The 24,911-nt window shown below is 48.7% G+C and overlaps 1 protein-coding gene across 4 annotated transcripts in view; it reads right to left on the reverse strand.

The window, feature by feature from the left end:
* Window positions 1–706: 706 nt before the first annotated feature.
* KIAA1549L (KIAA1549 like) overlaps window positions 707–24,911 on the reverse strand; it is a 254,787-nt gene continuing 230,582 nt past the window's right edge. For all 4 annotated transcript variants that reach the window (XM_046017167.1, XM_046017166.1, XM_046017168.1 and 1 more), the window contains 5 exons: window positions 23,947–24,297; window positions 12,889–12,986; window positions 10,277–10,425; window positions 8,949–9,100; window positions 707–3,953 (listed from right to left, as the gene is read on the reverse strand). In XM_046017167.1, coding sequence (XP_045873123.1) covers window positions 3,672–3,953; window positions 8,949–9,100; window positions 10,277–10,425; window positions 12,889–12,986; window positions 23,947–24,297 — 1,032 coding nt within the window. In that variant the 3' untranslated portion in view covers window positions 707–3,671. The remainder of the gene's footprint in view (window positions 3,954–8,948; window positions 9,101–10,276; window positions 10,426–12,888; window positions 12,987–23,946; window positions 24,298–24,911) is intronic.

The raw sequence follows: 24,911 nt of genomic DNA on the forward strand, positions 1-24,911 counted from the left end.
GAGAATTGATTCTTGACATAATCCACCAGGTCTCAGTTGGCCCAGGCTGCCATAACGAAATACCACAGACTGGGTGACTTTTAAGCAACAGAAATTTATTTCTCACACTTTTGGAGGCCAGACCTACAAGATCAGGGTGCCAGTGGGATGGGGTCTGGTGAGAACCCTTTTCAGAGCTGCAAGACTGTTGACTTCCTACTGTAGCCTCATGTGGCAAAAAAGAAGGCAGTAGGCTCTCTGGGATCCCTTTTATGAGGGCACTAATCCCATTCATGAGGACGCCACCCTCATAACTGAACTACCCCGCCAAGGCCCCACCTCCTAATACCATCACGTTGGGGTTAGGATTTCAACATATGTGTGGGGGTGGGACACAACAGTAGGCCCACAGCACACCCTGAAAGAGAGCACTTCTGGCTCTGTAATCGCTGCCATCTCAGATCCTCGGTACCTGGGCACACGACAGACTTTCAGGCTTCTGCACATGGGGCAGCCTTCCCTAAGGCAGAGCATAGGATCTGTGGCCCCAACATGACACATGGTCATGGCCTCCCTCCCTGCTCGTTTGGATCCATGGCACTGAGACAGGAATGCACCCCTGTAGTCTTGAACATCAGCAGTTGAGGAGAACACCATTTCCTTGATGACTCTCTGGAAAAAGCCAAAATGCATTTCTTTTCAGGAATGCAGAAAACTCACATCAAAACAAGTTCTGAAAAATGTTTATTATGCCACAAATGTATCTTCCTCTATACACTTTATCTGAAGTCCTCTACATATCCAGTCATCTGTTCTCTTCACGAGAATGTAGGGCGTCCCTCATCTGACCCTGGTCTACTGTTTAAACTTCCTAGCACAGTTCAAGAAACGCGTCACAGACAAGCGTGCAGGCAGCGTGGTGAAATGGAAAGCAAGTTGAATCATGAATCAGCAGGCTTGGGCTGGAATCCTCAAGCAGGTCGCTTTGCTTTTTTGGACTTCTGATTCCTTCTCCGAGACTGCCAAGGTCCTTCGTGGCTTCTTCAACCGTCTGGAAGGTCAGGAGGAATGTAGAGCCTCTGGGTTCTCACAGAACTCTATTTTCACTTTCATGAGACACTTCTGCCCATCTGTCTTTGCTCACAGTCAGCTGTCCAGGCATCTGTCCCCTCCACGAGGTCAGGAGTCTCTTCAGAGAAGGGACGACATAATTTACCAGTCACAGAAAATCTAAAAATGGCAGCTGTCTCCCTGTGCTGGGGAGCTGGAAAAATCATGTGCTGGAAAAATCATGAACAGATTGATTTCTTTTCAGCTTAAGGTTTTCCTCCCATATACTTTTCTTAAACCTGTGGTGTCTAGTTTACGAGTGTGTCTGATTTAGCACGCTATATTTTTAGTCATCTCAGTTGACTAACTCAGTACTTCCTGGGGTTCTGCAACGACCGCAGTGATTTGTTTCTCCATCCTCTGAGCAAGCTGGAACCACACCACTACAAGCTGTAGGCTCATTCTCCGTAAGTCACTGGAACATCCAAAGCTCGGACACCGGCTTTGAAGTGTCTAGTTTCATCACACTAAGGTCTTGAAACTTCATTTTCACATACAGGATTTCCAGGCATTTACCAAGTAGACAAAGTACTGGGTTGATATCATTGCACTGATGAAATATTAATATTATTGATAAGGCGGGACAATGTGGCTGACTTTATCAGACTCATACCGTTTGCATGAAAAGGCTGAGTTTCTTTGGCTCTTTGTTCATTCAAGTGCATTGAATACCTATTTGGATAGACTTAGGCGTTGTGTTAATCTATCAATAAAATCTTGCACCATCCACAGTGTTTTGCAAGCTGATTTAGGTTTTGGACTACAACAACTGGCCATTGGTAGAAATATACCATATATACACATGGAAATTACAAAAATACATTTTATTTATAGCTGATTTTTTTTTTAAGTAACAAAAAACTAACACTATGAAAGATCGACCAGGATACCAAAAGGACACTACCTAATATCATCCGAACAAGAGACTTGTTTGGGGGGATTCCATGACACATCATCTCCGGAACTTTCCAGAAAGGGCAATTTGCCATTGGGAAATAAAAACAGCTTCTTTGAAAAGTCTGTGCTTTGACAGTTTGAATCTCCATTCTAATCAGTTCCACTCCTACTCGTCTCTCAACTTTTAAATTTTCACCTTCTCTCAGTAAAGACCAAAGAAACTCATGAGGAAAAATGGCAAGATGGGCTCAGAAGGCATGGACACAGCTGAAGCTAGATGGGTCATGGGTGAAGGCAAGACAGGACCTCATTCTCCAACAGACACCAAGGAGGCCCCCACCAGAGCTGGTGAGGGAGCCAGAAGGTTCCCTCCTCAGGGCCACCTGAAGTCAGTGGCTGGTTTGCTTAGGCATTGACAGTCAGCAGCTGGTGCCTCGGGGCTGCGAGGCAGTGTCCATCCAGAGCTCTGGAGACCGCCTCGCCATGCCAGGGAGTGCCATTTGCCACGTGGAGGTCCTAAAGTAAGCCAATGTCCTCCTGCATCCGTTGACTGTGGGGGTGGGGACGGAGGGAACTGGCAAACCCATACACTTTTAAAAATGGTATTTACATCTAAACGTAAATCAACAGATTTTCTACATTCAGAAGCTTCTATAAACAGAGGCTGCAGCCGGGGGAGGGGGAGACCGGGGATTCACTGTTTCTGCTTTGGAACAGGCATCAGTTACTCTGTCCTTCTCTGTCCCTCGGCAGCGCACGCTGGACGTCGCTGTTGAAGAGAGAGAGGTTTTCCTGTAAACGTTGATATTTCTCTTATCTCAAAGGAAAGAGAAGCTTTGTTCTCAGGCCACCTTTATTGCTGGGCAACGAAAGACCTCGGATGTATGACTGGTTTTTTGTACAATCCTCAAAGCTCTTAGCATCCATTCTCTTTCAGTTAGATACGACCTTGCAGGGCACTTAAGTTCTGAAACGACAACACCTTTCCAAAAATCTGTCAACCCAAACCCACCATTCCCCCTCAATCTTCTCTCTTCCTCGGCCTTTGTTTAATGAACGGGAGGAAAAAAGGGTCAGGACTATTTATAGGTGGAGTCATAGACAGTACTGATTTTCATCCAATTCATCTGACTTTGAATCTGAACCTTTAAAAGAAAAGGGCTCGAGTTTCTTGGCTGGAGTCAACGCCTCCTTGACGGACCGGAGGTGACTAATGATTACAGTCCCGGCTGAATGAGAGAGAGTGCAGTCTGGCGTTTAATCAGATGCCTGCATCGCCTTTAACACAGAAACAGGGTTAACATGCAGAACTCACCGAAGACAGAGCAATGTTCTCCCCCTTCCGGTGACTTATTAAAATGTGGCCTTGGACAGGGATCTGCAGATCAGTTAGTGTCTCTTGTGACTAAGGCTCTGTAGGGAAACACACCCACAGTTCAAACATTTAACTTCACAGACTATCAAACATGGGGTCCCACGCGGGGACTTCTTGATGTACAATCCGCAGAAGAAGCTAAGAATCCAGTTGGCCCAGAGTGTCCTCGGTGGCCCAGAAGCCCTAGTGTTCACCTTTTCAGAGGGTGAGAATGACTCCCACAGGGTCTGTGGCTCAAGTCCCAGCAGGTCAGGCCGAGGCACCGGAAGACTGTTTCCTCGGAGTCTGGAAGTCCCAGGGAGCGGAGGTATTAGACCTGGAACTCAAACATGTCTGTCTGTTTCTTGGCCAGCTTGGCCACCTCCTCCCGGATGGCCTTCACGAGGGCCGCAGTGGAGATGTTGGTCAGGGGCGCGTCCGACGGGTCGTTCTCGGCCAGGCTCTGCTGCGAGGCCGCCGTGGACGGCCCCGGCGCCTGCTCCAGGCTGGGGTGCAGGCCTGTGGGCTGGCTGTACTGGCGAGGGAGTCTGGACGGAGAGTTCTGCTGATATCGTGACCGGGGGTAAGCCTCGATGTACCCTGGGAGGGGGACCTGCAGAGGGTGTCGGGAAAGAAGGGAAGAGTCCAGGATTAGGAAGGGGCTCCAGTCATTGGGCACGCTTGGTACTGGACGCAAGGGGTGGGGACTGAAGCCAAAGGAAGAGCTTCAGGAGAAAATGGAGACCACGCACCATTGTCCATACATAAAACCTGGAGTCTGCTCAGAACACAGGTAATTTGGACTCACTTGATACGCTGGGTGGATGAATGAAGTAGGGGTTTTGAACCTCGCTACAAGCAATTGGCATGTACCTGAGTCTACACCTGAATCTACCTGCCTCGCTTTTAACATGAGCACAATCCAGCAAACAAGTGTTGTTCTTCATGGACCGCAAATGCTCAGGGATTACTGACAGGAGACCGCTGACACGGAAGGAAAGCCCTGTGCTAAGGGCTTCCCACACCTTTTCTCGTTTGATTCTCAAAGCAACAACCTCAGAGGCAGATACTGTCATCCTTATTTTACAGGAGAGGACACCAAAGCAGAGTGCCACAGTCGTGGGTGACACGGTTAACAGGCCACTGAGACACGCTTGGAGCAGGTCTGTCTGACGCCAGGGGCTGGGCATTAGTCCCTGCACTGTCTCAGATCTGGGATGTGACCTGGGTTCCTTGAAAATTTTTCTCTTTTTATTCAATGTGGAAGACACATACTTTGATGCTTACATATACGGACATTTCTAGTGAAAAGGACACTTCAGTGATCTGGAATTCAAGATAAACTTTCCCACAGAAACAGTGCCACAGGTGGGGATGGTGTTCCAGAACAACTCACAAAAGGCCTTTTTATCCCATAATGTTAGCGAGACCCCTGTGGGATGCATGCCTGTGGACAACGGAGGCACAGGGTGCTGTGGGGAAGGGACACGTGTGGGGATTCAGGCAGCCTTCAGGGAGATGCAGCTTAGTGGGGTCTGGAAGGTGAACGGGCTATGGCCAGGAGGTCAAGGTGGGAGGGGTTTTCTAGCAGAGGAAAAGCAAAGACAGAGGCACAGGGGTACGTGTGGAGGACAGTGTGTCCAGGAAGCTTTGCAGAGTTCGGTCTGACCAGAGAGGATGTATGGGGTATGGGAGAAGCTAAGGGAAGACAGACAGGCAGGGCCGGATCAGAAAGCCACCGAATGCCAGGCTATAGAGTTCAGTTTTCTATGCCATGCTTCTCAGAAATATGGCATGTTCCCATTCTTTACAGAGACACTTGTCTCCCTGGTGAGGATGGAGTAGGATGGGGTTGGGTGATGAGTCAGAGATTTTGGATGGGCGAATGTATACCAAGAGAACAGCCTCCCTCCACTCCCCACCTGAGATGTTCTGACACCCCCCCCCCCACCCCGCAAGCAGGCAGCTTTCTGAGATGCATGCCTGATGCCTGGCCTGGGGCCACCAGTGGGCGTCAGGCAGAGGAGGGGCCTGTATTTTAGAAAGGACACTGGAAATAGACCCACTGGAGGTCGAGAGAGTTCTGAGGCTACGTCAGTGGGCTAGATGAGGCCCCGAGTGAGGGAAGAAGTGGTAGGATGGATGTCCCGAAGGTTGAGGCTTCAATTTCCCAAGACCTGGCAAAGAAAGACAAGATGGCAAAGGGTGCTGATGGTGGGTGTTTCAACACAAGGGCGGTATGTATGTCTGTATGTATTTCCCTTGCATCTTAGAGGAAAATCAGGGTCGAACTGTCTGTGTCCTTGGGCCATAAGTGCTGAGAATGTATAAGTGATTGTGGGGAAACAGAGCCAAGACCAGGACAGAGGACCAACACATCAGGTCTCAGCTCAAAGGTCCCTTTTTCCAGGACACCCTCCCCTGCCCTACATTAGCTGAGGGCTCCCTGGAAGGTGCTTCCAGGCAGTTTCTCTAGAGTCAGTCATCGCTCATGACGTCATCCCCTGTCTCAGACCATCAACTTCGTAAAGGCAGAATTGCTTGTCACTGGGCACCAGTGCCCAGAATTATGCATGGCACACAGTAGGGAGCCTCTCAGAACTTGGGGTTCTAAGGAACACGGTCTGAAAATCACTAAAGGATGACCAGATGGTGCCCTATGTTTGTGAGGGAAGCTGTTATATTTCAAGTTAGCTGGAGCTGAGAGTCAGTGTCCGACTCTCGAGACCCCTCAGCTCTCGGCGTCAAGCATCTTGGTGCCAGTGGCTGGCGCAGGCCAGGGATGCTTGACTCCACTCCAGTGGAGTGGAGAAGATGAGCAGATGAGAAAGTCTCTCTCCCCTAATATTAGATCCAGACTGGAGCCATCACATCTCGCTGGTCAAAATTTGGGGCTGGCAAACGCCGCTCCTTTCCCAGGAAGTGCCCAAGACAGGCATCACCTGTTGATCACGGCACACCCCTCCCAACCATTCTCCATCCAGCGCTGAGGATGAATTCTGTCAGTCAGGCCTAGGTTGAAGTGATTTGGTCTGAGCTAGCTCTGGATGTCTGGATACCTGGGGATCGGGAAGGTCAGACACCCAAATGATGGGGGGGGTAGTTTCTCCTTCTCATCTGGATGTGGAAGCAGACACCATCCCTACCCCAATTTCTCAAGCTGACAACTGGTCCCTCTGAGCTTTCTGTACTTTCATTCACGTGCGAGAAATCCCTCTGCTGTGGTTCCTGGCTACTATGCTCCATGTGCGGACCCTCCACCCTGCTTAACTGTAGGCAGTAACGGGGCTCCAGGAAAGACCCATTTAAGCTGCGGTGATCATGCTCCTCTTAAATACAAATAGGAAACAAACTCTCCTCCGCACTGAGAGGGGTGGACCCAGGATGGTCGAATCATCCTGTTAGGAAGGCTGGGTTTTGGTTTGCTGAGTTCCTGTTCATCTTTAAGGGACTGTAAACCCCAAAGCCTCTGGAAGGGGCTGTAAATCTGGCTAAGCTATTATCTGTGTCTTGAGAGCAAGGGCGGAAGTTCTGGAAGGTATTTCCACGGACTCCTGCTGAGTACACACAGTGGAACTTTCCATGCAGAGGGTGAACCGACAAAGCTGGAGGCTTACTGCCTAATTGTCACAAGTTAAGTATCATCTATTTTCTGAAAAGCACACAGTATGTTTAGATTGTAAGTGGAATTATGGAGTCAAGGAAGCTCTGAACTGATCAACGCATACCCAGTGATTTCAGCTGTTTAAAATAGCCAAGCACGACAAAGGAAGCAAAAGGCCCACAAACCACCAAAACAGAAGCCATAAAGTCTCACATTAAGATTTGTAGACCTAACAATAGGGATTCCCTACAGTTATTCTTAAAGCTTATTTACTCCAACTTGACAAACAATTCCAGTGTGCTCAGATATGCCTCATTTGCAGATTAACAGCCCATTAGGAAAAGCATGTTTAAGGGTGAGTATATCTGTGGGAGCGGGGACACTGACAGCAATAAATGGTCTGGCTGGGAACAAGGTTGAAAAAAGAGAAAAAACATATTGAGGCTTGAAGTAACTGCAAAAATAGTAGTTGGGAGATGTGTGGTGTTGGCAATCATCCTACCATCAGAGCGCATCTTACAAATGTCATTTAAGTATAGTAAGGCATAATGACGATTGTCGAATCATTTGCTAGAGACAAATTCAATTGTGTTCCTCTTTTAAAGAAGGAAGAATAAATTCATTCCAGAATTTTTTTTTAATGCAAGATAGCATATACTTTAAGTGCTTTGAAAATTAAAAGGATAAGCTTTGATTATCAGGAAAATTAATTTATAGAGGTTAGCTTTACCCCGTTGATGGCATTCAGATGTGGCATCAGTATGATAAGAACAGACACCAGCACCAAGGCTGAGTTGAACCTGTGGAGGTAGAAAGTATGGAGCCCAGGGGTTTGGACAGGGAGAAAAATGATCTGGGCCTTGGGCCTCAGCATGTTTGCTAAACCTAGTATATATTTCAAATGTTGAGACCAAACCCTAAAATGACACATAGCATTAGGGTACCCTCAGGTTGAGCCTGGGAGACCGCCTGCCTTTCTTATCATAGTGGATGGTCTCACGGAGGGATGGGGCAACCCACACTAGAGGCCAGCATTGTGCTCTTTTTGTTTGCTCGCTTTTTTTCACTTAGCAGCCCTTGACAAGTGACTCGGAGGCAGGTTTGAGTGTTATCCAGGTTCAACTGGTTGCTACTCCTCTTTGATGTCCGCTAGGCCAGATCCACTGTGCCATATACGCCTACTTATGATGGAGGATGGAACCAGGCGTCCTGATAAGACGGTCCTTTGCTGGAAGTCAAGCGGAATGCCTTAGGATCTACTTGCAAAGTAATTCAATCTTGACTTCCTAAAACTATATTTTCTGGTATTTCATCTATAATTTTTACAGAATTTTAAAACTAAAAGGAACACAAGATGTCTGGGTGGCTCAGGCGGTTAAGCATCTGCCTTCGTCTAAGGTCATGATCCTAGGGTCCCAGCATCGAGCCCCACATTGGGCTCCATGCTCAGTGGGGAGTCTGCTTCTCCCCCTCCTTCTGCTACTTCCCCTGGCTCATGCTGACTCTCTCCCTCTCAAATAAATAAATAAAATCTTAGAAAAATAAAAACAAAAGGAACAAAATTAATAAAGGCTTTGGAGCCAGAGCGATGCAGGTTTGAATTTTGGCCTTAGTACCTTCCTACAATTGTGTGACTCTAGACAGGTCACCTGACTGGGCCTCAGTTTCCACATCATGGGAATTGTTAAATAAGGTAATACAAATAAAATATCTAACATGCTGTTATAGAAAACACTCAAAAAATTATAGTGATAATAAAAATTTATTTGATTAAGGCCACTCTGCTAGGAAGAAGTGGAACCTGGACTGGAAGGCGGGTTTCAAGTCCCTCTGTCACAAGACATCCCACTTGACCACTCTGTCTCCTCTCAAATGACCGACGTTAGCCACCTGGTTAGTGGGAAGCAGGTTGAGATAACAAAACACTGTCTCAACCTCTCATCCATTTCCTCCCTCGAGCGTGTCCAGCAGGTAAGATTGTGAGGGAATCAGCAAGGGTCTCACCGAATCGGCCCACTGGCTTGGGAGCTCATTCTCTCCTGCATAGGACATCCAGGCCTGGTTCCTGTAGGACGAGGGAGGCGTCGGGATGAAGTAGCCGGTAAAGCCGGGTCTGTTGGCAGCAGGGATGGCGAACACTGCCGGCACCGTATTACCTGGTGTGGGGGAGATGTGTGGGGAAGATTAGACCAGCACCCCACCTCTTGGGCTGGCCTTTGCACAAGCTGGGGGAAGCTAGGAAATGGCGGGCGGTGGAGGGGGCAGAGCTCTGGCATGGGGAGAGGGGGTCATGAGGTGCGGAGGGGACCTCCACCTGCAGTCCCAGCCCCGCCCACTGGCACAGTCATCTGTTGGGACGCAGACCCGGTTTTCTAGAGAAATGATGGCGCAACTCCCCTTGCAAATCCCCCCGCCCCATCCCAACGCCCCGGAACTACTGGCAAGAAGGGACATCTCAGTGTCCAGATATTTTTTCTCCTAGGAGAAGGAGGTATGCTTAAAAAGGCAAGAAAAGGAGCCAAAAGGAATGGATTCCACGGATGGAATTTCTGGACACAGTGAACGCTTTAGTAAGTGCTGGCAACCGACTGCTTGCAGTTTTAGCCTAGAAGGTGTGCTTTGAAAAGGCTCAGAAAACCACTTAGGGCATGGATAAACCTTGATGTTCATTTCAACACTGTTTGTAACAGCAAAAAATTGGAAACAACCCACATGTCCTTCCTTAGGGGAAAGGAAAACTGGCACATGGTATCATTGAGTCCCTGTGGTAGTTTGAACAAATGAACTAGAGCTACACGCACCTACCCATCTTGAACTCAAGGCTGAGTCAAGAAAACAAAAGCAGAGGGAAAGGCACAGTTTGATGTCACCTGTGTACATGTAAAATACCAACAGCATCAACAGACACCACTGCATATACATACCCGTGTAGCAAAAAAGTTAACACCCTCAATTTACGGATTGGGATTACCTCTGGGAAGGGGGGCAATGAGATAGGGCTGGATAGTTCTATCTGTAATGCTTGAAAGAGACATATAAATTACAAAGAACCCCTGAAGTCTGGCAAATGTTAACGGATACCCTATTACATTTTTCTTCCTATTTTGTCATATTTCAGATTTTTCTTTAAAGAAACAGAACAGTAGCTCTGCAGGCCAGGGCTACTGACGTCAGACATACAGTCGCCTTGATTGTTGACTGCTGAGGATGACAGGTAGCAGGTGGCGAATGTGGAAGTGGGGGGCAGGGCAGTGCAAAGAGCACACACACAGCACTGGGGTGCGGCTGGGGTGCAGCGCCGGCTTTTTTCAGGCGTTTCTCCTCTTGCCCACCTGAGTAATTTAAAGCCGACTGATCCAACTGCGCCACGGACACGGGGCCTCTGGACACCTGCGCGAAGGAGGCGCTGTCGTGCAGCTGGGCGGGCTCGGGCCCGGCGGACTCGGCCATCCTGGTCTTGCTGCCCACGTCCGAGGTGGACCTGCGGGCGCAGAGGGGCTGCGTTAGCCGCTCCCCACACCTGCAGCCGCCACACCACCCAGAAGTTCCCGCCTGCCTGTCACCTCGGGGGTCACCTCTGGGAGCCGTGGGTGACCTCCAAGCCCCCACGAGGGTGCAGTCCTCAGGCCCGGATTTGCCCCCCAATCACAAAGGAGGCCAGCGGGCCCAGACCTGGAGCTGCCGTGGTGGTGGACCGAGCTGGAGTCATTTTTAGATATTCAAGGTTAGTGTTCCCCTGAGGGTGGCCCTTGTGTCTCTGGGGAGTAGCCCACTTAATTTCCACATAAAAATAAGCCAGGCAATTAGAGCTGGATATCAGCAGGGGGATGGTCGGCCTGGGAGGGGATGACATCATCATCAGCCAATGAGAAGCCTCCGCCTAGAGTGCACGCCCCCACCCCTCCACCCCACCCCACCCCACCTCCCAGCCCTGCGGCAGGGCTGGTGACCCGGGAGGGCATCCGAGGACCACTTTCCCTGCTATTGCTGCTGCTGCTTCTGGCAGCAAGAAGCCGAAGACTCGGGCTGCTCCCAGAACCAGGAGCCTAGCACTTTCTAAGCGTTATGAATGACAAGCACCTTTTTTTTTTTTTTTTTTTTTTTTTTTTGGTCCCACAGGCAAGCAGAGAATCCAGCCCATTAAACACATCGTATTTCCACTTAGTGCTCAGAAAGCCAATAAGAAGAGGGCTGCCTGGGCGCCACGGGGGCCAGCCTCTCCCCCTCTAATAAAGGGTGCTTTAGCCAGTCTCTATCCTCCCCTTCACAGAGGGACTTCAGGCTCTCCTAAAATTAAAGTGAAAGGAGGCAACGGCGGCCACAGCAGGTGGCAGGCTGCCAGCCCATATGGCCACCCTCTGAGCAGCAGAGGGTCTGTCACTGTTGGAACAGAACAGAGCCACAGCAAGGCAGCTGGGCAGAGAGGCAGAGTCTGGGTCCTAGCTTCCTCCCCCGTTGAGCCTCAGTTTCCCTGTTTGTGAAACAAAGCGGGTGGAGGACCCCTGTCCAAGGCTCCTCCCTGCTCTAATCCTCCGAGCCTAAATGGAAAGCAGTGACCTGCTGGTATCTGGCAAGACGGCAGACAGTGTGGAAGGGCGTGGGAAGAGACGGAGGGTTGAGAGAAGAAATAAGAAAGGGACACTGGCCCTTAGCAAATGGGGCACAAATGACTGCTGTGAAGCTTGTCCCATTAGAGCTCTCAGCACTAATTAAAGCCCCCACCACTGCCCAGGGAGGGTGAAACACAGAGGCCTGCATGAGTTCACTCAGCTTCAGAGTGGGTGCTGGGGGCTCGGTAGTGTGGGGTCTCCTTTCCTTTCTCGCCGCCTCCCCTCTTTCTGCTCTGTCACTTCCCTGGCTTCCCACATACTCTCCCAGGTATCTGCTACAAGTTTAGAAAACGCTTCCCAGGAAAATTCCCGGGTTCTGCTCCATACACGCAGCCCCCTTGGAGGAATCCCCGAGTCTCTGCCATCAGTTAGACTGTTGCCCTCATTTTACAGAGAAGGAAACAGGGGCCCACAAGTTGAGGCCACTCGCCTAGGGTTACACGGCAGGTTAGGCTGGAACCTGGTCTGCTGCTTCCCACCCCACCCCTGGCTGACTGCGGTCAAGAGCTGGTGTCTATACACAGCTTGGTGTTCGAAACCCCTGGAAAATTAGGGCAGGGTCATTTCCAGGAGGAACTCATTTTTCTTCACTATTTCCACAAAGGTCAGACCTGTGATCCCCAGATAGGGTGTGGATAGCATGTCAGGGGGAGGCTGGGGAAGGAGGGCCAGGGCACTGGCCTATCCCTCCCCCAGACCCAGCTGTTTCTTTAATCCTGGACCCGATGCCTGTTCCAGCATCCCTCGGTGCTCATGGGTTTTTTTCTTTCTTGCTTATCTTTATTTAAAACATGGGCTTGTCTGATGGTTACAGAACAAAGACAATATCTTTATCATATCTGAGTTGTAGCTTTCTGAGTTTATCTCTTTATACACATCTGAGTTCCTGTGCTCTGTTTCCTGGGAGTCAAGAGTGAGGGTGGGTGCCTAGACGTGCAGCTCGCTGGCCTCTTGGACACCACCCCTAAATGACAAAGGGGCTTCCGGGTGCACACACAGGCCTGGAGCTGCCCAGCCTGGAGGCGGCCATTGTAATGGCCTGAATTGGAATAATTTTCAGATGTTGCAGGTCAGGGAATGGGTTGGTTGACCCTGGGTTTCTTCAGTTGTACGTTCTACAGGACATTCCATTCCAAATGAAAAGAAAGTTGGTCAACCCTCCGTGTGCCCCCACTTCCTTCATAGTACTTGGGGTGTCCCAAGTACAGATGGTTATCTGTACAGGGGCTGCACCCTGCATGGGGGCAGGCATGAAGGAAATCTGTCGGGTCAGAGTACACGGGACCAAATCCTATCCCCACATTCCAGACAAGGCCAAGAAAGGAATGTGTTACCGCCTGAGAGAAGCAACAGCCACAGGGCCAGTCCGGGGAGGTACAGGTGGAGGGGGAGAGCCCATGACCATTTCAGGAAGCTGGGAAAACCTGTATGCCTGTGAAAGGGACAAGCAACAGAGGAAGATATGTTAAAACACAGTGTTGATCAACACACAGGTTTTTCTTATTGAAAAGGGAAGTACGGGGCACCTGGGTGGCACAGTTGGTTAAGCGTCTGACTTTGGCGTGAGTCGTGAACTCGGGGTCCTGGGATCCAGCCCTGTGTCAGGTTCTGTGCTCAGTGGAGGGTCTGTTTATCCCTTTGCCCTCTGCCCCTCACCACCCACCCACCCCCACTTGTGCTCTTTCTCTCAAAAACATAAAATCTTAAAAAAAAAAAAAAAAAGAAAGAAAGGAAGGAAGAAAGAAAAAGAAAAAAGAAAGCAAACTTCCAGGTCAGATTTTTCTTCCTTCCTCCAACTCTGCCCTTGGCTCTTCCTTCTGTCCCCCAGCCCCCTCTTCTAGCTCATCTCTGACCATGCTCCCCTATGCTTGAACCACTATGGTCATGGAGTCCTTGAGCTGATCTTAGAGTAAACCAAGTGCTTTCCTGCCTCTGGCTTTTATACATGCTGCTGCTTCTCCCTGGGATGCTGTCTCCCAGGTCTTCCCGGGGTTCCTTCCTCCATCTCGGTCAGTCAGCCGCATGCTCCCCCAAAGGCCCAGTTACTCTGTCTCCATACTCTGCTTTATTTTCTGTCATAGCAATTGTCATTCTCTGGCATATCATTGCTTGTTTCTGTGTTGTCTGCCACCAGGTAGAGTGTAATGAAGGAGGGGGTTTTATTGTCATCTCTATCCTGATGCTTGCCACGGGGCTTCGTATATCACGCATGATCAGTAAGTAGTAGATGAATAAATGAATGAATCATTGGTTGCATTTTACTTTCTTATTCATGGCAAGCAGGTTTAGTGGGTGAAAGCAATGGGTTTACAGTCAGTAAGTAAGGGTGGACGTCCTGGTTTGCGGACAAATAGACTTTATGTCCCTAAGCAAGTTAGGAGGACCTCTCTGGGCCTCACTGTCCTTTTCTAAAATGGGGACAAGGATGCCTTGCTCCAAGGGGGGCGGGTGGCTAGGAAGATCAGGCAAGTCATTGTAAGTATTTCTCAATCTATAAAGCACTATTCAAAGATAAAATGATTGGAACTATCACAAAAGTGAAGACTTTAATCAACACGTGAGGGGATAAAAGGAAAATAGACAGAGATAGACAGGATCAGAGAGCCAAGCCACAGCCTCCTTTGGGGAGAGAAAATCTGGAAATGCTGTCTGGGAAGACAAAGCTTAACTTGCACTTCTCATTCATCTTTTTCTTTAGGTATCATGCCTGCTAGATCTCTTGAGGAACAGAATGACAAGGCTTTAAGCCTGAAGGCATCAGGACAAAAAGCAGCAGCAGAGGGAATCCATAAATAGGGTTCTTTGAACTGAATGAGGTCTTCTCCCCCGCAGCATTTTAGCAGACTACATACTTGTAAGGGCCAACCCATGAGCTAACAACTAGATCCTAGATGAAACATACCTCTTAATGCACCGCGCGAATTGCGAGATGTAAGAGAAACCTCAAGGACCCGATGCACCACCCACTCCCTTCCCTCCCTGCAACCCTGCACACACCTCAGCAAACTAAAACCCAATCACGAGCTGAAACCAGAGACAGAAGTAGAAGTATGCAAATATGAAAGGTGGGTTGCCTGGAAGACAAGTGCCATGTTGGTAAAGGATTAAAAGATCAGGCCTTGGGACAGGCAAGGACGGGGGGGGGGGGTTGGGGGCAAGTGGAACAGAGATAGAACCAACATGCAATTGCAGGAGCAATTTTAAGTTTTCTTTGGAGGCAAGCTCCCTAACCCAGGCTCTCAGGAATGGAACAGATTAAGATGAGCAGAAAGGAGCTCATAATCAAAGACCAGAAAACATAGGTGAAAGTCAGGAGAAAAAAAAACAAACAACAGATTTAGATCATTAAGGACTTAAGAGTTTGTAATTTCTAGGTATAAAACAGAGAACAGAAAGGTAAAAAATGTTTATAAAAAGTAAATGACCAGACAGAGATATTCTCAGGAATGATCGGGAAATTTGAAAAAGAACGAATAGGACTTTCAGAGGTGAACTGTACTTACTGAAAGAAAGCACTCAACATTGGGGAATGAAGAAATTGAGATGCCACATATGAAGAGAAAATTAATAAACTAGAAAATGGAATTGAAGGAATTACCAAGAATGAAGCACAAAGAGATAAGACAGAAAATATAAAAGAGCAGTAAAAAATATGGAGGACAGAGTTAAGAAGGTCTAACATGCAGCTAATCAAAGTCCCAGAGAAGAAGAGAGGCAATATTTTAAAAAGCAATGACTAAGAATTTTCCAGAATGGATAAAATCAATGAATTACTAAATTCAGTAAGTGCAATGTATCCCAAGCAGGATAAACAAAACACACACCTGGAAACATTGTACCAAAATGGCAGACTGCTGAAGCAAAGAGAACATCTTAAAAGCAGACAGAGGGAAAAGGCATATCATCTACGAAGGGATGACATTTAAACTGATACTGGGCTTCTCAGCATCACCCAGAAGACCATGGAATGCAAAGTGCTCAAAGAAAATAACTGTCAGCCTCGGAGTGTATCACCAATGCTCACTTTCCAGAACAAGAAAGAAAGAAAACATTTGCCCAGATCTAGGGGTACCGGCTAAATCAACTTGGAAAGCACCATTACCGTGCTACATTACCATTTTCTGAGCATTAATCGATGTATACCAAGGTCATATTCAGGGAGCCAAACTCTGAAGCTCGACTAGATCCTAAGCTCCTTGGGTGTCAGCAATCATGGTACCCAAGACCTTATGAAGCAAAATGTTTTGCACCTAATCGTGCTTAATCAGTATTTGCTCAATGAATGTTGAGTGAACTGGAGTCAGGAGACCCAAATTCTTATCTTGATTCAGCTGTTCACTTTCTGTACATGTCAGTCAGTCTCTGCCCCTCATTTTTGGTCATTTTTGTTGTGAGATAAGGCATTGGAGTAGCTATTGGCTTCCAAGCAAACTTTTCTATAGCCATGAAATCATTATGACATAACCTGAACACATACCCAGATTAGGGCAGAGCTTCTGTGGTTGAAGTTGGTGAGGGGGTGCTGATGAATTTGGCCCCTCACTGACCAGCATGATGACAACCTGGGACCTCCCTGAACTCTAGGGTTTTGTAGAGAGTTTGAAACTCATTACCTTGTACTTCCTTATTATCAATAAATCCTCAAGTAAGGACATGCCTTTCCCAAAATAGAGAAAGGGGTTTGGAGCCCCTCTTCTCTCTTCTAGCCTCTCTCACGATACTTGGTAGAGGAGACAGGCGATCTATTTTTATCCCTGATTCCTGGAAGGTTTATTCTATGCTCAACATTTTTTTCAGCCAAGAAAAAGCCTTTCTATGCCCGTGTCTGTCGTGTTCACCAAAGAATGGATTAAATATCCTGAACTCTTGATAAGTACCAAGGGAATTCCTTTCTTTGGAAGATTTTTTCCAGATACAGGAGATCAGACCGTTTCCTTTGGGCTGTATCCTCAGGGCCCTGCGGTAGCCACAGGGGTCACATAAAAAATAGTGCCTGTGCCCTGTGCGTGGGGGCTGAGAGAATGACCTCCCTTGTGTCTTCCTCCCTCCCTCTGTGCAGGTTCCCCAGACTTCTGAGCCCTCACATTCTGGTTTCTCTCCTTATGTAGTAGGAAATCTGGCTTCCTGCTCATAGCGTCATGATTGGGATTTCACTGGAAGCTATTGCTCAGAACTGCTGTCTGGTTCCAAGTTCCCTGTTCCATGATGGTGGCCATGGGTTGCCCAGCCTGGTACCCAAGGACACCGTCTTTTGGGATCCCTGCCCTCTGCCTAGGAAGGAGATCAGAGACTCAGAACTGAAGGCAGTTTTGTAAACAGGTCTGAGGTCTCTGAGGTAGAAGGAGCCTGGATGTGACTTGACGGGGCATCTCTTCAGGCTTCTTAGAAGTTTGGTTGTAAGAGTAGAAGAGAAAAAGGTAACTGCGTAGTTTGCTCAAAGTTTCAGTTGCAATGTCTTTGGGAGGTGGTGGGAGTGGGTCGAGGCCGTCCTCTCTCGTAACCTTAGTTACCAGTTACAGTGCTCAAGGGGAGCACTATAGGGATACAGGTCAAAGGGGGCAGCCTGCAGCTGGAGGGACAGGGCAGAGAGTCTTGGGCTTTGCATGGTGGGGGAAGGAGGCCTGACAGGCCACAGTCGACCCATGCTCATTGGAGGCTTTTATCCAGTACCAGCAAGCCAGCCCCCGGTCAGAGTGGATGCCCCAGTCTCTCCATACCAGCGAACAGTGCTGGGTTGCGTTGCCCAGTGCCCCCTCCTGTGCCTTGTGACACTGACAATACTGCTCCAGGCAAAACAGGCATCTACATGGGGCTGCACAGAGCTTGACGTCCTGGTGTAGAAACTAAAATCTTCCAGAAGGATAGTTCGTACTTAGTTGAAAACAGAGGACTTGGTAATTGAAGACTAACCCCATGGCAAAAACCCAGGGCTTATCTTGGTCTGTCAGTTTACCATGAGCTACTGCTAGAGTCCTATCTAAGGTTTCCAAGGCCTTGGGACTCATAAAAGGTTCAAGCTGGAAAGAGATACAGAGAGCAGGAGATATTGGGACTATACCCTTTGCCTTAACCAAAGAGGGTACTAAAGCCGAGAGGTCAACAAGACTTGTCCAAAGTCCCATAGCCAGTTAAGGGTGCTGCCTTGCAACTCTGAGCCAAGGGTGGTGTGGTGCAGAGGGCACGGGTTTGAAATCAGACAAAACCAGAGTTGAATCCTGGCTTGAGCCTTAGCAGCTGCTTGACCATGAGCAACTCAACTGTCTGTGCCTACTTTCTCACCTGCTGAGGGTGGCTCTGAGACCCCCAGGCCAAAGGCTGTTTGAAAGATTCATTTTGTATGTTAATGAGACATCTGGCACACAGTGGGTCCTCCACAAGGAAAACCACTTCCTTCTGAGATGGGGTAATCCTTTGATACAGTAACTGCAGTAAGCAACACTTTCTTCTCCCCACAATTCCTGGAATCCAGGTCCCTCCTCCCACGCCAAGCAGCAAGGGCACCCGGCCTTCCTGCCCCAGGGAAGGAAGGCCATAGCCGCAGCCACTGAAGATGGCCCAGAAGCCAGTTCTCATTGGCGTTTAATAGCCGAAACTACTCAATTGAGGCTTTTGAATATCAAAAACCTAAGCTTGAAAGCACTCAAGGCCTAAAGTTGATTCTGAAAGAAGAGATTTGGAAGAAGAGAGGTACCTTTAGACTATCTTGCCTCTAGATGAGGTAAACAGCCTTGGGTTAGGAAGGGGGGAGAGTGGGAGGGAAGCCAGAGGAAGCCAGAGGGAAGCCATTAGATGCTGATGGGTCTGGAGAAGGGGCTCTAGGTCCTGCCTCGAGGGGGTAGGGGGGGTGAGGGGGTGGGGGGGACATTATGAGGAAGATGCTAGACAGGGAAGAGGGATAGAATGTGTGTGTGTGTGTGTGTGTGTGTGTGTGTGTATGGCAGGAAGTGGGGAGGGGTCTGGACAGAGCTTACAAACAGAAGGCCCGGATCCAGCTGTGCTCCTCCTGGACTAACAGCTGGAGACTAGATAGAAACAAGGACTCCTCAGGGACACCAGCCAGAGTAGTCAGAGGAAGACAAACTGAAATCAGATTCCTATGTCTTCTTCCCACCCCTTTACCAGGCTTTGCGCCACGTAAGACCCCGCAATAGCTCAACTCGCGGGTAGGGAGGGAGACCTCGAATTGAAATAGAGCTTTGGGCACATGGAGAAGAGAAAACTAAAGAAAAGTATATGTCCTGCTCCTCCTGAGTTTTGTGGGCTAAGTTTTCTCCAGACTTCATCTCCTACACCTCCCTTTCTCCCTTCCCATGCAGCCCTCCTGGATAAACTGTGTTTTTTATTCACTTGAGTGATTTTTCTAAGCTTCGAGGGTATGCCTTTTCTGGATGTTGGGTACTTGGCTGGCTTTCGAGGGGCTTTCCTCAGAGTGATCAAGAGGCAAATATCCTCATGCCGGGGCTGTAGAACAGTGTGACAGTGTGACCTGCTTTCAAGGACTTCCGAGAGTTGGACAGTGACCCACCAACCAAGAGTGCGGGGGACAGATCCTCTCCTGGTGTTCCGACTGCCTTCCAGCCACCAATGGCTTTGGAGCAACCAGAGGTGGAGGGAGCCCAGTAAAAACTGACACTGAATTTTCCACCCCACCTGACCAGATGCGAACTCAGAACAGATTCAAAGCGGCTTCTGAGAAACATAAGAAACGTAATTACTGGGGCACCTGGGTGGCTCAGTGGGTTAAGCCTCTGCCTTCGGCTCAGGTCATGATCCCAGGGTCCTGGGATCGAGCCCCACATCGGGCTCTCTGCTCAGCGGGGAGCCTGCTTCCTCCTCTCTCTCTCTCTGCCTGCCTCTCTGCCTACTTGTGATCTCTATCTGTCAAATAAATAAAGTCTTTAAAAAAAAAAAAAGAAACATAATTATCTCTTGAAGTCAAATGTTGTGGCGAAGGCACACTCATACCTGACAGGTCTGTGTATCTCATCCACAGAGGTTTTGTTTTGATTTTGAGGGGAGAACAGGAAAAAATTTAAAAAAGGGTGTGAAATTCTCAATAGCATCCTAATAGAGAGGTCTCCCTTACCAGCGGCAGTGATAGGAATGGGTGAAATCCTCTTGGGGTCAGCTTCCTTATGAGGATATCACACTCTGATGTTCTGGGGATCTGAGTCTCCCCAAAGTCTGGAGGACACCCCAAGGCCCACTAGACCAAAGGGTGGAAAGTGTGTGGACTCTGAAGTCAGACAGCTCTGGGCTCCTACCCTATGTCTAGCCTCGACAGCTGTGTGACCTTGGGCATGTTTCTTCAGTTCTCTGAGCCTCAGTTTCCTCACTGAGTACATGGAGATAACAATATTGACCTCACCGGATGCTAGTTAGATTCGAATAAATAATGCCTACACAGCACTTAGCTTTGTGTAGGCACGTAATGGGAACTCAGTAGATGGCCGCAGCTGACACTGTTGTAATTATTACTGTTAGTTGCCCCTGGCAAGGCTCTAGTGGGGAGGCGGTTTTAACCCTCCTGCCTTGCTCTGAATCCCCTCCTTTGACACCAACAGGAAGGATGAAGGATGTTTTCATTCCACTTGACACATCAGGGGCCGCCGGCAAAACTGATTGGTTGTTAGGTGTTGAGTCCATCCCTTCACAGACTCTAGGGTTGAAATGGATCAAGAGTTCCCCAAACTACAACCCCGAGGTCCCAGTCTGGCGGCAGTAACATTTTCCAAGATATAAATGCCATTAGCCTGGCCTAGCTCATTTAAAACCACCAGCTTCATGGGGCACCTGGGTGGCTCAGTGGGTTAAAGCCTCTGCCTTCGGCTCAGGTCATGGTCTCAGGGTCCTGGGATCGAGCCCCGCATTGGGCTCTCTGCTCAGCGGGGAGCCTGCTTCCTCCTTTCTCTCTCTCTGCCTGCCTCTCTGCCTACATGCGATCTCTTTCTGTCAAATAAATAAATAAATAAACAATCTTTAAAAAAAACAACAAACCACCAGCCTCCAATGATCCTCCAGTGGAGCTCCAAGTGCTTCCTTTTGGGAAGCTGAAAAGTAATCCTAGTTATCCTTCTAAATTGCCAACTTTCCTGTGGATTCCCACATTATCGTAGCACAAGGGGGCTCGGCAAGAACTCGGGTTAAGAATCATTATTTCTACTGTGTATTGTTAGCTATTTTTTCCTTTTATGAAAACAGGGACCCCATGTCTTAGCAAAAAAGAGGAAGCCTTCATCACAAGAGAAGTGCCTTTGATACTGTTCTGGTTCGATGGCCCATCTCTCTTCTGTGTTATTTCTCAGTTCTCTCCCAGTTTTTTTTCTCTCTCTCGGTGGCCTTATTTTTCAAGCCTAGAATGGTGATGCTGTTGCCCTTCTCAGCACCACTGACAACCCCAAATTATGACAAACAGAATGATCTAGGCTTCCCTATGTCCCACAGTGAAATTTTCAGATGGTTTTGTTAAACTGAGGCCCCGTGGATGTGGATCCCATCTCGGTTGGAAAACCCTTCCTGGTGGTTTAGACTTTTTCGCTCTGAAATCGGATCTCTCTGTGGATCCCCAGAGTCTGGCCTCCAGCCAGAGGGGTCTAGCTCTTCTTGAGAATCATCTTCCAACAGAAGTGAAGCTTCTGCGGGACCCCGAGTTGGAGCACTGGAGCCTCCCCCTAAAGGAATTTAACAAAGCAGGAGGAGGAAATGATAGAGTCTCAAATCTGTCGGGGGAAGGGATGTAACTAGAGGAACTCCATGAAAAGGACAGAATATTTTTACAATGATGACTACCACTGATCAAGCAGTTTGAGGTGCTGGCCATCACTGGAAACCCTCTGATTAATACCAGCAAACAAGTAGCAGGTGCTAAACATTTTCCATCACTTCATCCTCACTGAGGCCGTCTTATCACCACCGTTTCATGGACAAGGAATCCAAGACTCAGAGCTGCAGCCCCTGGCTACCGCCATTCAGCCACCGTGTGCCCTTCTACTCCAGGCTGAGGGCACGTCCAGGGATGGGGTCAATGTACGAAGGTCAAGAAGGATGAGCCCACGAAATTGAAGTCAGTATGAATCAATACAGACAGATCCAGGTGACCCTTCCCAGGGGACAGACATTTAACAGCTGCGTATAAATGTGGTAAGATTCAGGTGTTTTCTAAATCTCAGTGAGAAAAACCCCTTCTTCCCCCATTAGAGTGGGTACTGATTTAATGGAAAATTAGAAAACATAATTGTGCAAACTGTAACATGATGGCCAAAGGAAAGTCTTTTAAAGGCAATGGATCTCTAAGGCTCGGTGAGAATTTTTCTCTTTCTGAGAAAAGGATGTCTGGACTCCAGCTGATGGGAGCATGGCCTGTGTTGGCCTCACAGTTGCTGACACTCTCTGGAAGGTGGTGCTTCTGGATATCCAGCAAACTTTCCTGATCTGGCAGACTCAGATTCCTGAGAGCTGGGCATGGCCCCCACGTCTTCTATTTTAGATTAAAAACTATTTTTAAGAATTTTGCATTGTCTTCTACCCATAGCTCAGAAAACAGGATGTAAAAAAGATGGCCGGTGTTTACCCTTTGTCCTTTGTCAGTACTCTCCAGGTTTGCATATCACGGATGGAGAAGAGAGCTCCAATAATAACTAGCTCTTCTTCCAACAATGTCTTACTGTCCTCGGCTTGGCTTTCACCAAATGAAAGACCACACTGAGCAGCAAACCTAAGTATTCTGGCCCATGTGGTCAGCCAGCTTCTCACTGCAGGTTGCTAAGTTCGAATCCTTAATAAAGCGTTGGGAGCCTAATCAGAGTGAGCCAACTTCCCAGGAGCCGATCCCCATGGAGTGAATAGACAAGATAGAAATTCTGCACCTGCAGAACTAAGGACAAACGCTTGCGGATGGTGGTCCCACACACACAGCCACCCTACCCTCGAGGTTCCGTTCGAAATAAACCTGTCTCTCCTGCTAAAGCTTAGCCACTGGGAAAGGTTAAGGCTAGACACTGACATTCCAAGGGGAGGGATGAGAAGCAGGGTCAAGGGAAGACATCTCAGTGACTTGGAGGAGAGTGGGGAGTCTGGAGCAAAGGAAAACAACAAGGAAATTCACAAGAGTGTGCAGGCTACTTACTTACATAGCATAGCAATGATTTATTAAGTGCCTGTGTGGTGTGGACCGTGGAGGGTAGGGGTATGAAATTATCACGAGGGTCCACAAGCCCATGGATGTCCCAAATAGTCTACAGCAGATGAAAGAAATAAGACGGACGAGGAGGCAAGGTAATATCACACGAGGGAGAAGAGCACACTTGTTAAGAACACAGGCCCTGGTGCCGACCGCCTGAGTCTGGGTCCCAGCGGTGCCCCCTCCTGGCTGTGGGACCTGAACATGTGTGGAATCCTCAGTTCCCTCATCTGTAAAATAGGGGAAAACTAACACCGGCCTCAGTGGTCTGTACGTAGTAAGGACGAAATAAATGAGCTAGCATGATCAAGAGCATACGTGTACACATGATCAATATGTAGTAACAGTGAAACAGTAACTGTTGGCTTTTGTTATGTCATCACACATCACAACTACTTATAAAGCTCTGTTAATGAGTAACCCTGGGGATAGGACAGAGACTCTTACAAGGATGAAACCTACACATGCACAGTGCTTTGTTTATTACGGTCCATGGTTTATCCGTCTTTTTAAAAAAGTATCTGTAGATGCTCTGGTAATGAGTGAAATGCACACTAATTAAAATTCTGGTTTAAATCATGGGAGCTGTCAGTCACTGGGTGCTTTCTCCGATCCTGAAGTGCACTTACCAGTGAAGGAAACAGGCGTGACTGACACTGTTGTAGCATTTACTGTGTGCCTGGCATTCTCTAAGAGCCTCAGATAGATCGACTCACTTAATCTTTACAACAACCCTAGGAAGCAGGTTATTTTTCTTGCTGATTTCACCTGTAGAGAATTTAAGTGACGTCTCTAAGGCTAGAGAGGAGTGGAGCAGGGACTCCGAGTCAAACCTCCTGTCGCCTGAGCCTCTGTGCTGAACCACCAGGCCCGTGGCCCCCTAATGTGTCCCGACACTGAAAATGGGTCCCCACACTGGGAAATGCAGGAAACCACCAGTGCATGAAGAATGAGGTTAAGCCTTCACAGGAGGGATTGTTGAAAAGGAAATTCATTCTGCAGTGTATTACGGTTTGATGTAAAGGCTTCCTGCGTGTGTGTGCCCACAGGCTTAGAATTGGATCCTGGGTCGAGGATGGGAAGAGAGCCCAGAAACGTTTGTTTCCAAATCCCCAGGTGGTTTTTCCCTAGACATGCCAGGCCAGAGACCCCTGTGGGAACACACCGGGTAGAGCTGACCCACTGGGGTAGGGAGAAGGGACGTCTGACTTACCGGCCGAGGCAGACTGTACTGGTACATTTCTGGGCGATAGGTGGGCACCCACTGCACCCCTGCCCTGGGCCGCGTCATGGTCCCCGGAGCGCTGGTCACCACCTCCGAGTAGGGCAGATGCTGTGCTGAGCCATAGGCTTCCTGGTGCCGGCTCTGGCCTGCGTGGCCCGCGGATGCCAGGCTGAAGGCCTCTTCCAGCAGCATGTGCATCTGCTGCCGGACCTCGTCGATGGAGGGCTGGGAGCTGAGCGTGGACGTCTCTGAGTGGCCCTTCACCTGCCTTGACCTGCCGTAGCCGCGGGGCTCATTCACCCTGTCAATGTTGGTTTCCTCTATGATCTCAGGCTCCGTCTGGGGGATCAAACACATGCCCATTGATTTGTTAATGAACTTTCCTTCCCCTTAATGCTGTCTGCACTTAAAAATGTTCAGCTGGGACGGGTGCTGTTAGGGACAGTGCTCATTGTTAGCACCTCGCTGCCCCAGCCAGGAATCCAGCTCATAGGGGTGGTCAGCTAGCACTGGGCTCGGAAGGCCACTGGCCAGCTCTCCGTGTGCGTTTCACCTTTCTGGAGCTCCAGCGGAGCAGCAGGCTTTGCTAACTGGCGTAAGGAGGATGAGAAACGGCTTTTCAAGGACGGCATTAATGGTATTCCCTAAAACCACTTTAAGCGAATACCATTTATGTTTATTTATGTTTATGTTTAGAGACATTCTCCACCCTCGTGCCTTTTAGGTAAAAGAATCTGGAGCGTCTAGTGGTCTACACCCCAATGGTTGAGGGTCTGGACTCTAGATTCACTCCCTAAATGGTCCTGTGTCCAGCCGTTTAGGGAAATCGTTGGCTGCCTGACACCAGTTTTATTGGAGAGAGCAACAAAATCCTGCCTTTAGATCCCTGATCTCAAGGTGGACAACACATTACATCAGAAGCTCTGGAGCAAGGCCCAGCAAACTGTGCTCTA

This window comes from Meles meles, chromosome 8 (assembly GCF_922984935.1).
Source record: "Meles meles chromosome 8, mMelMel3.1 paternal haplotype, whole genome shotgun sequence".
Taxonomy (NCBI): domain Eukaryota; kingdom Metazoa; phylum Chordata; class Mammalia; order Carnivora; family Mustelidae; genus Meles; species Meles meles.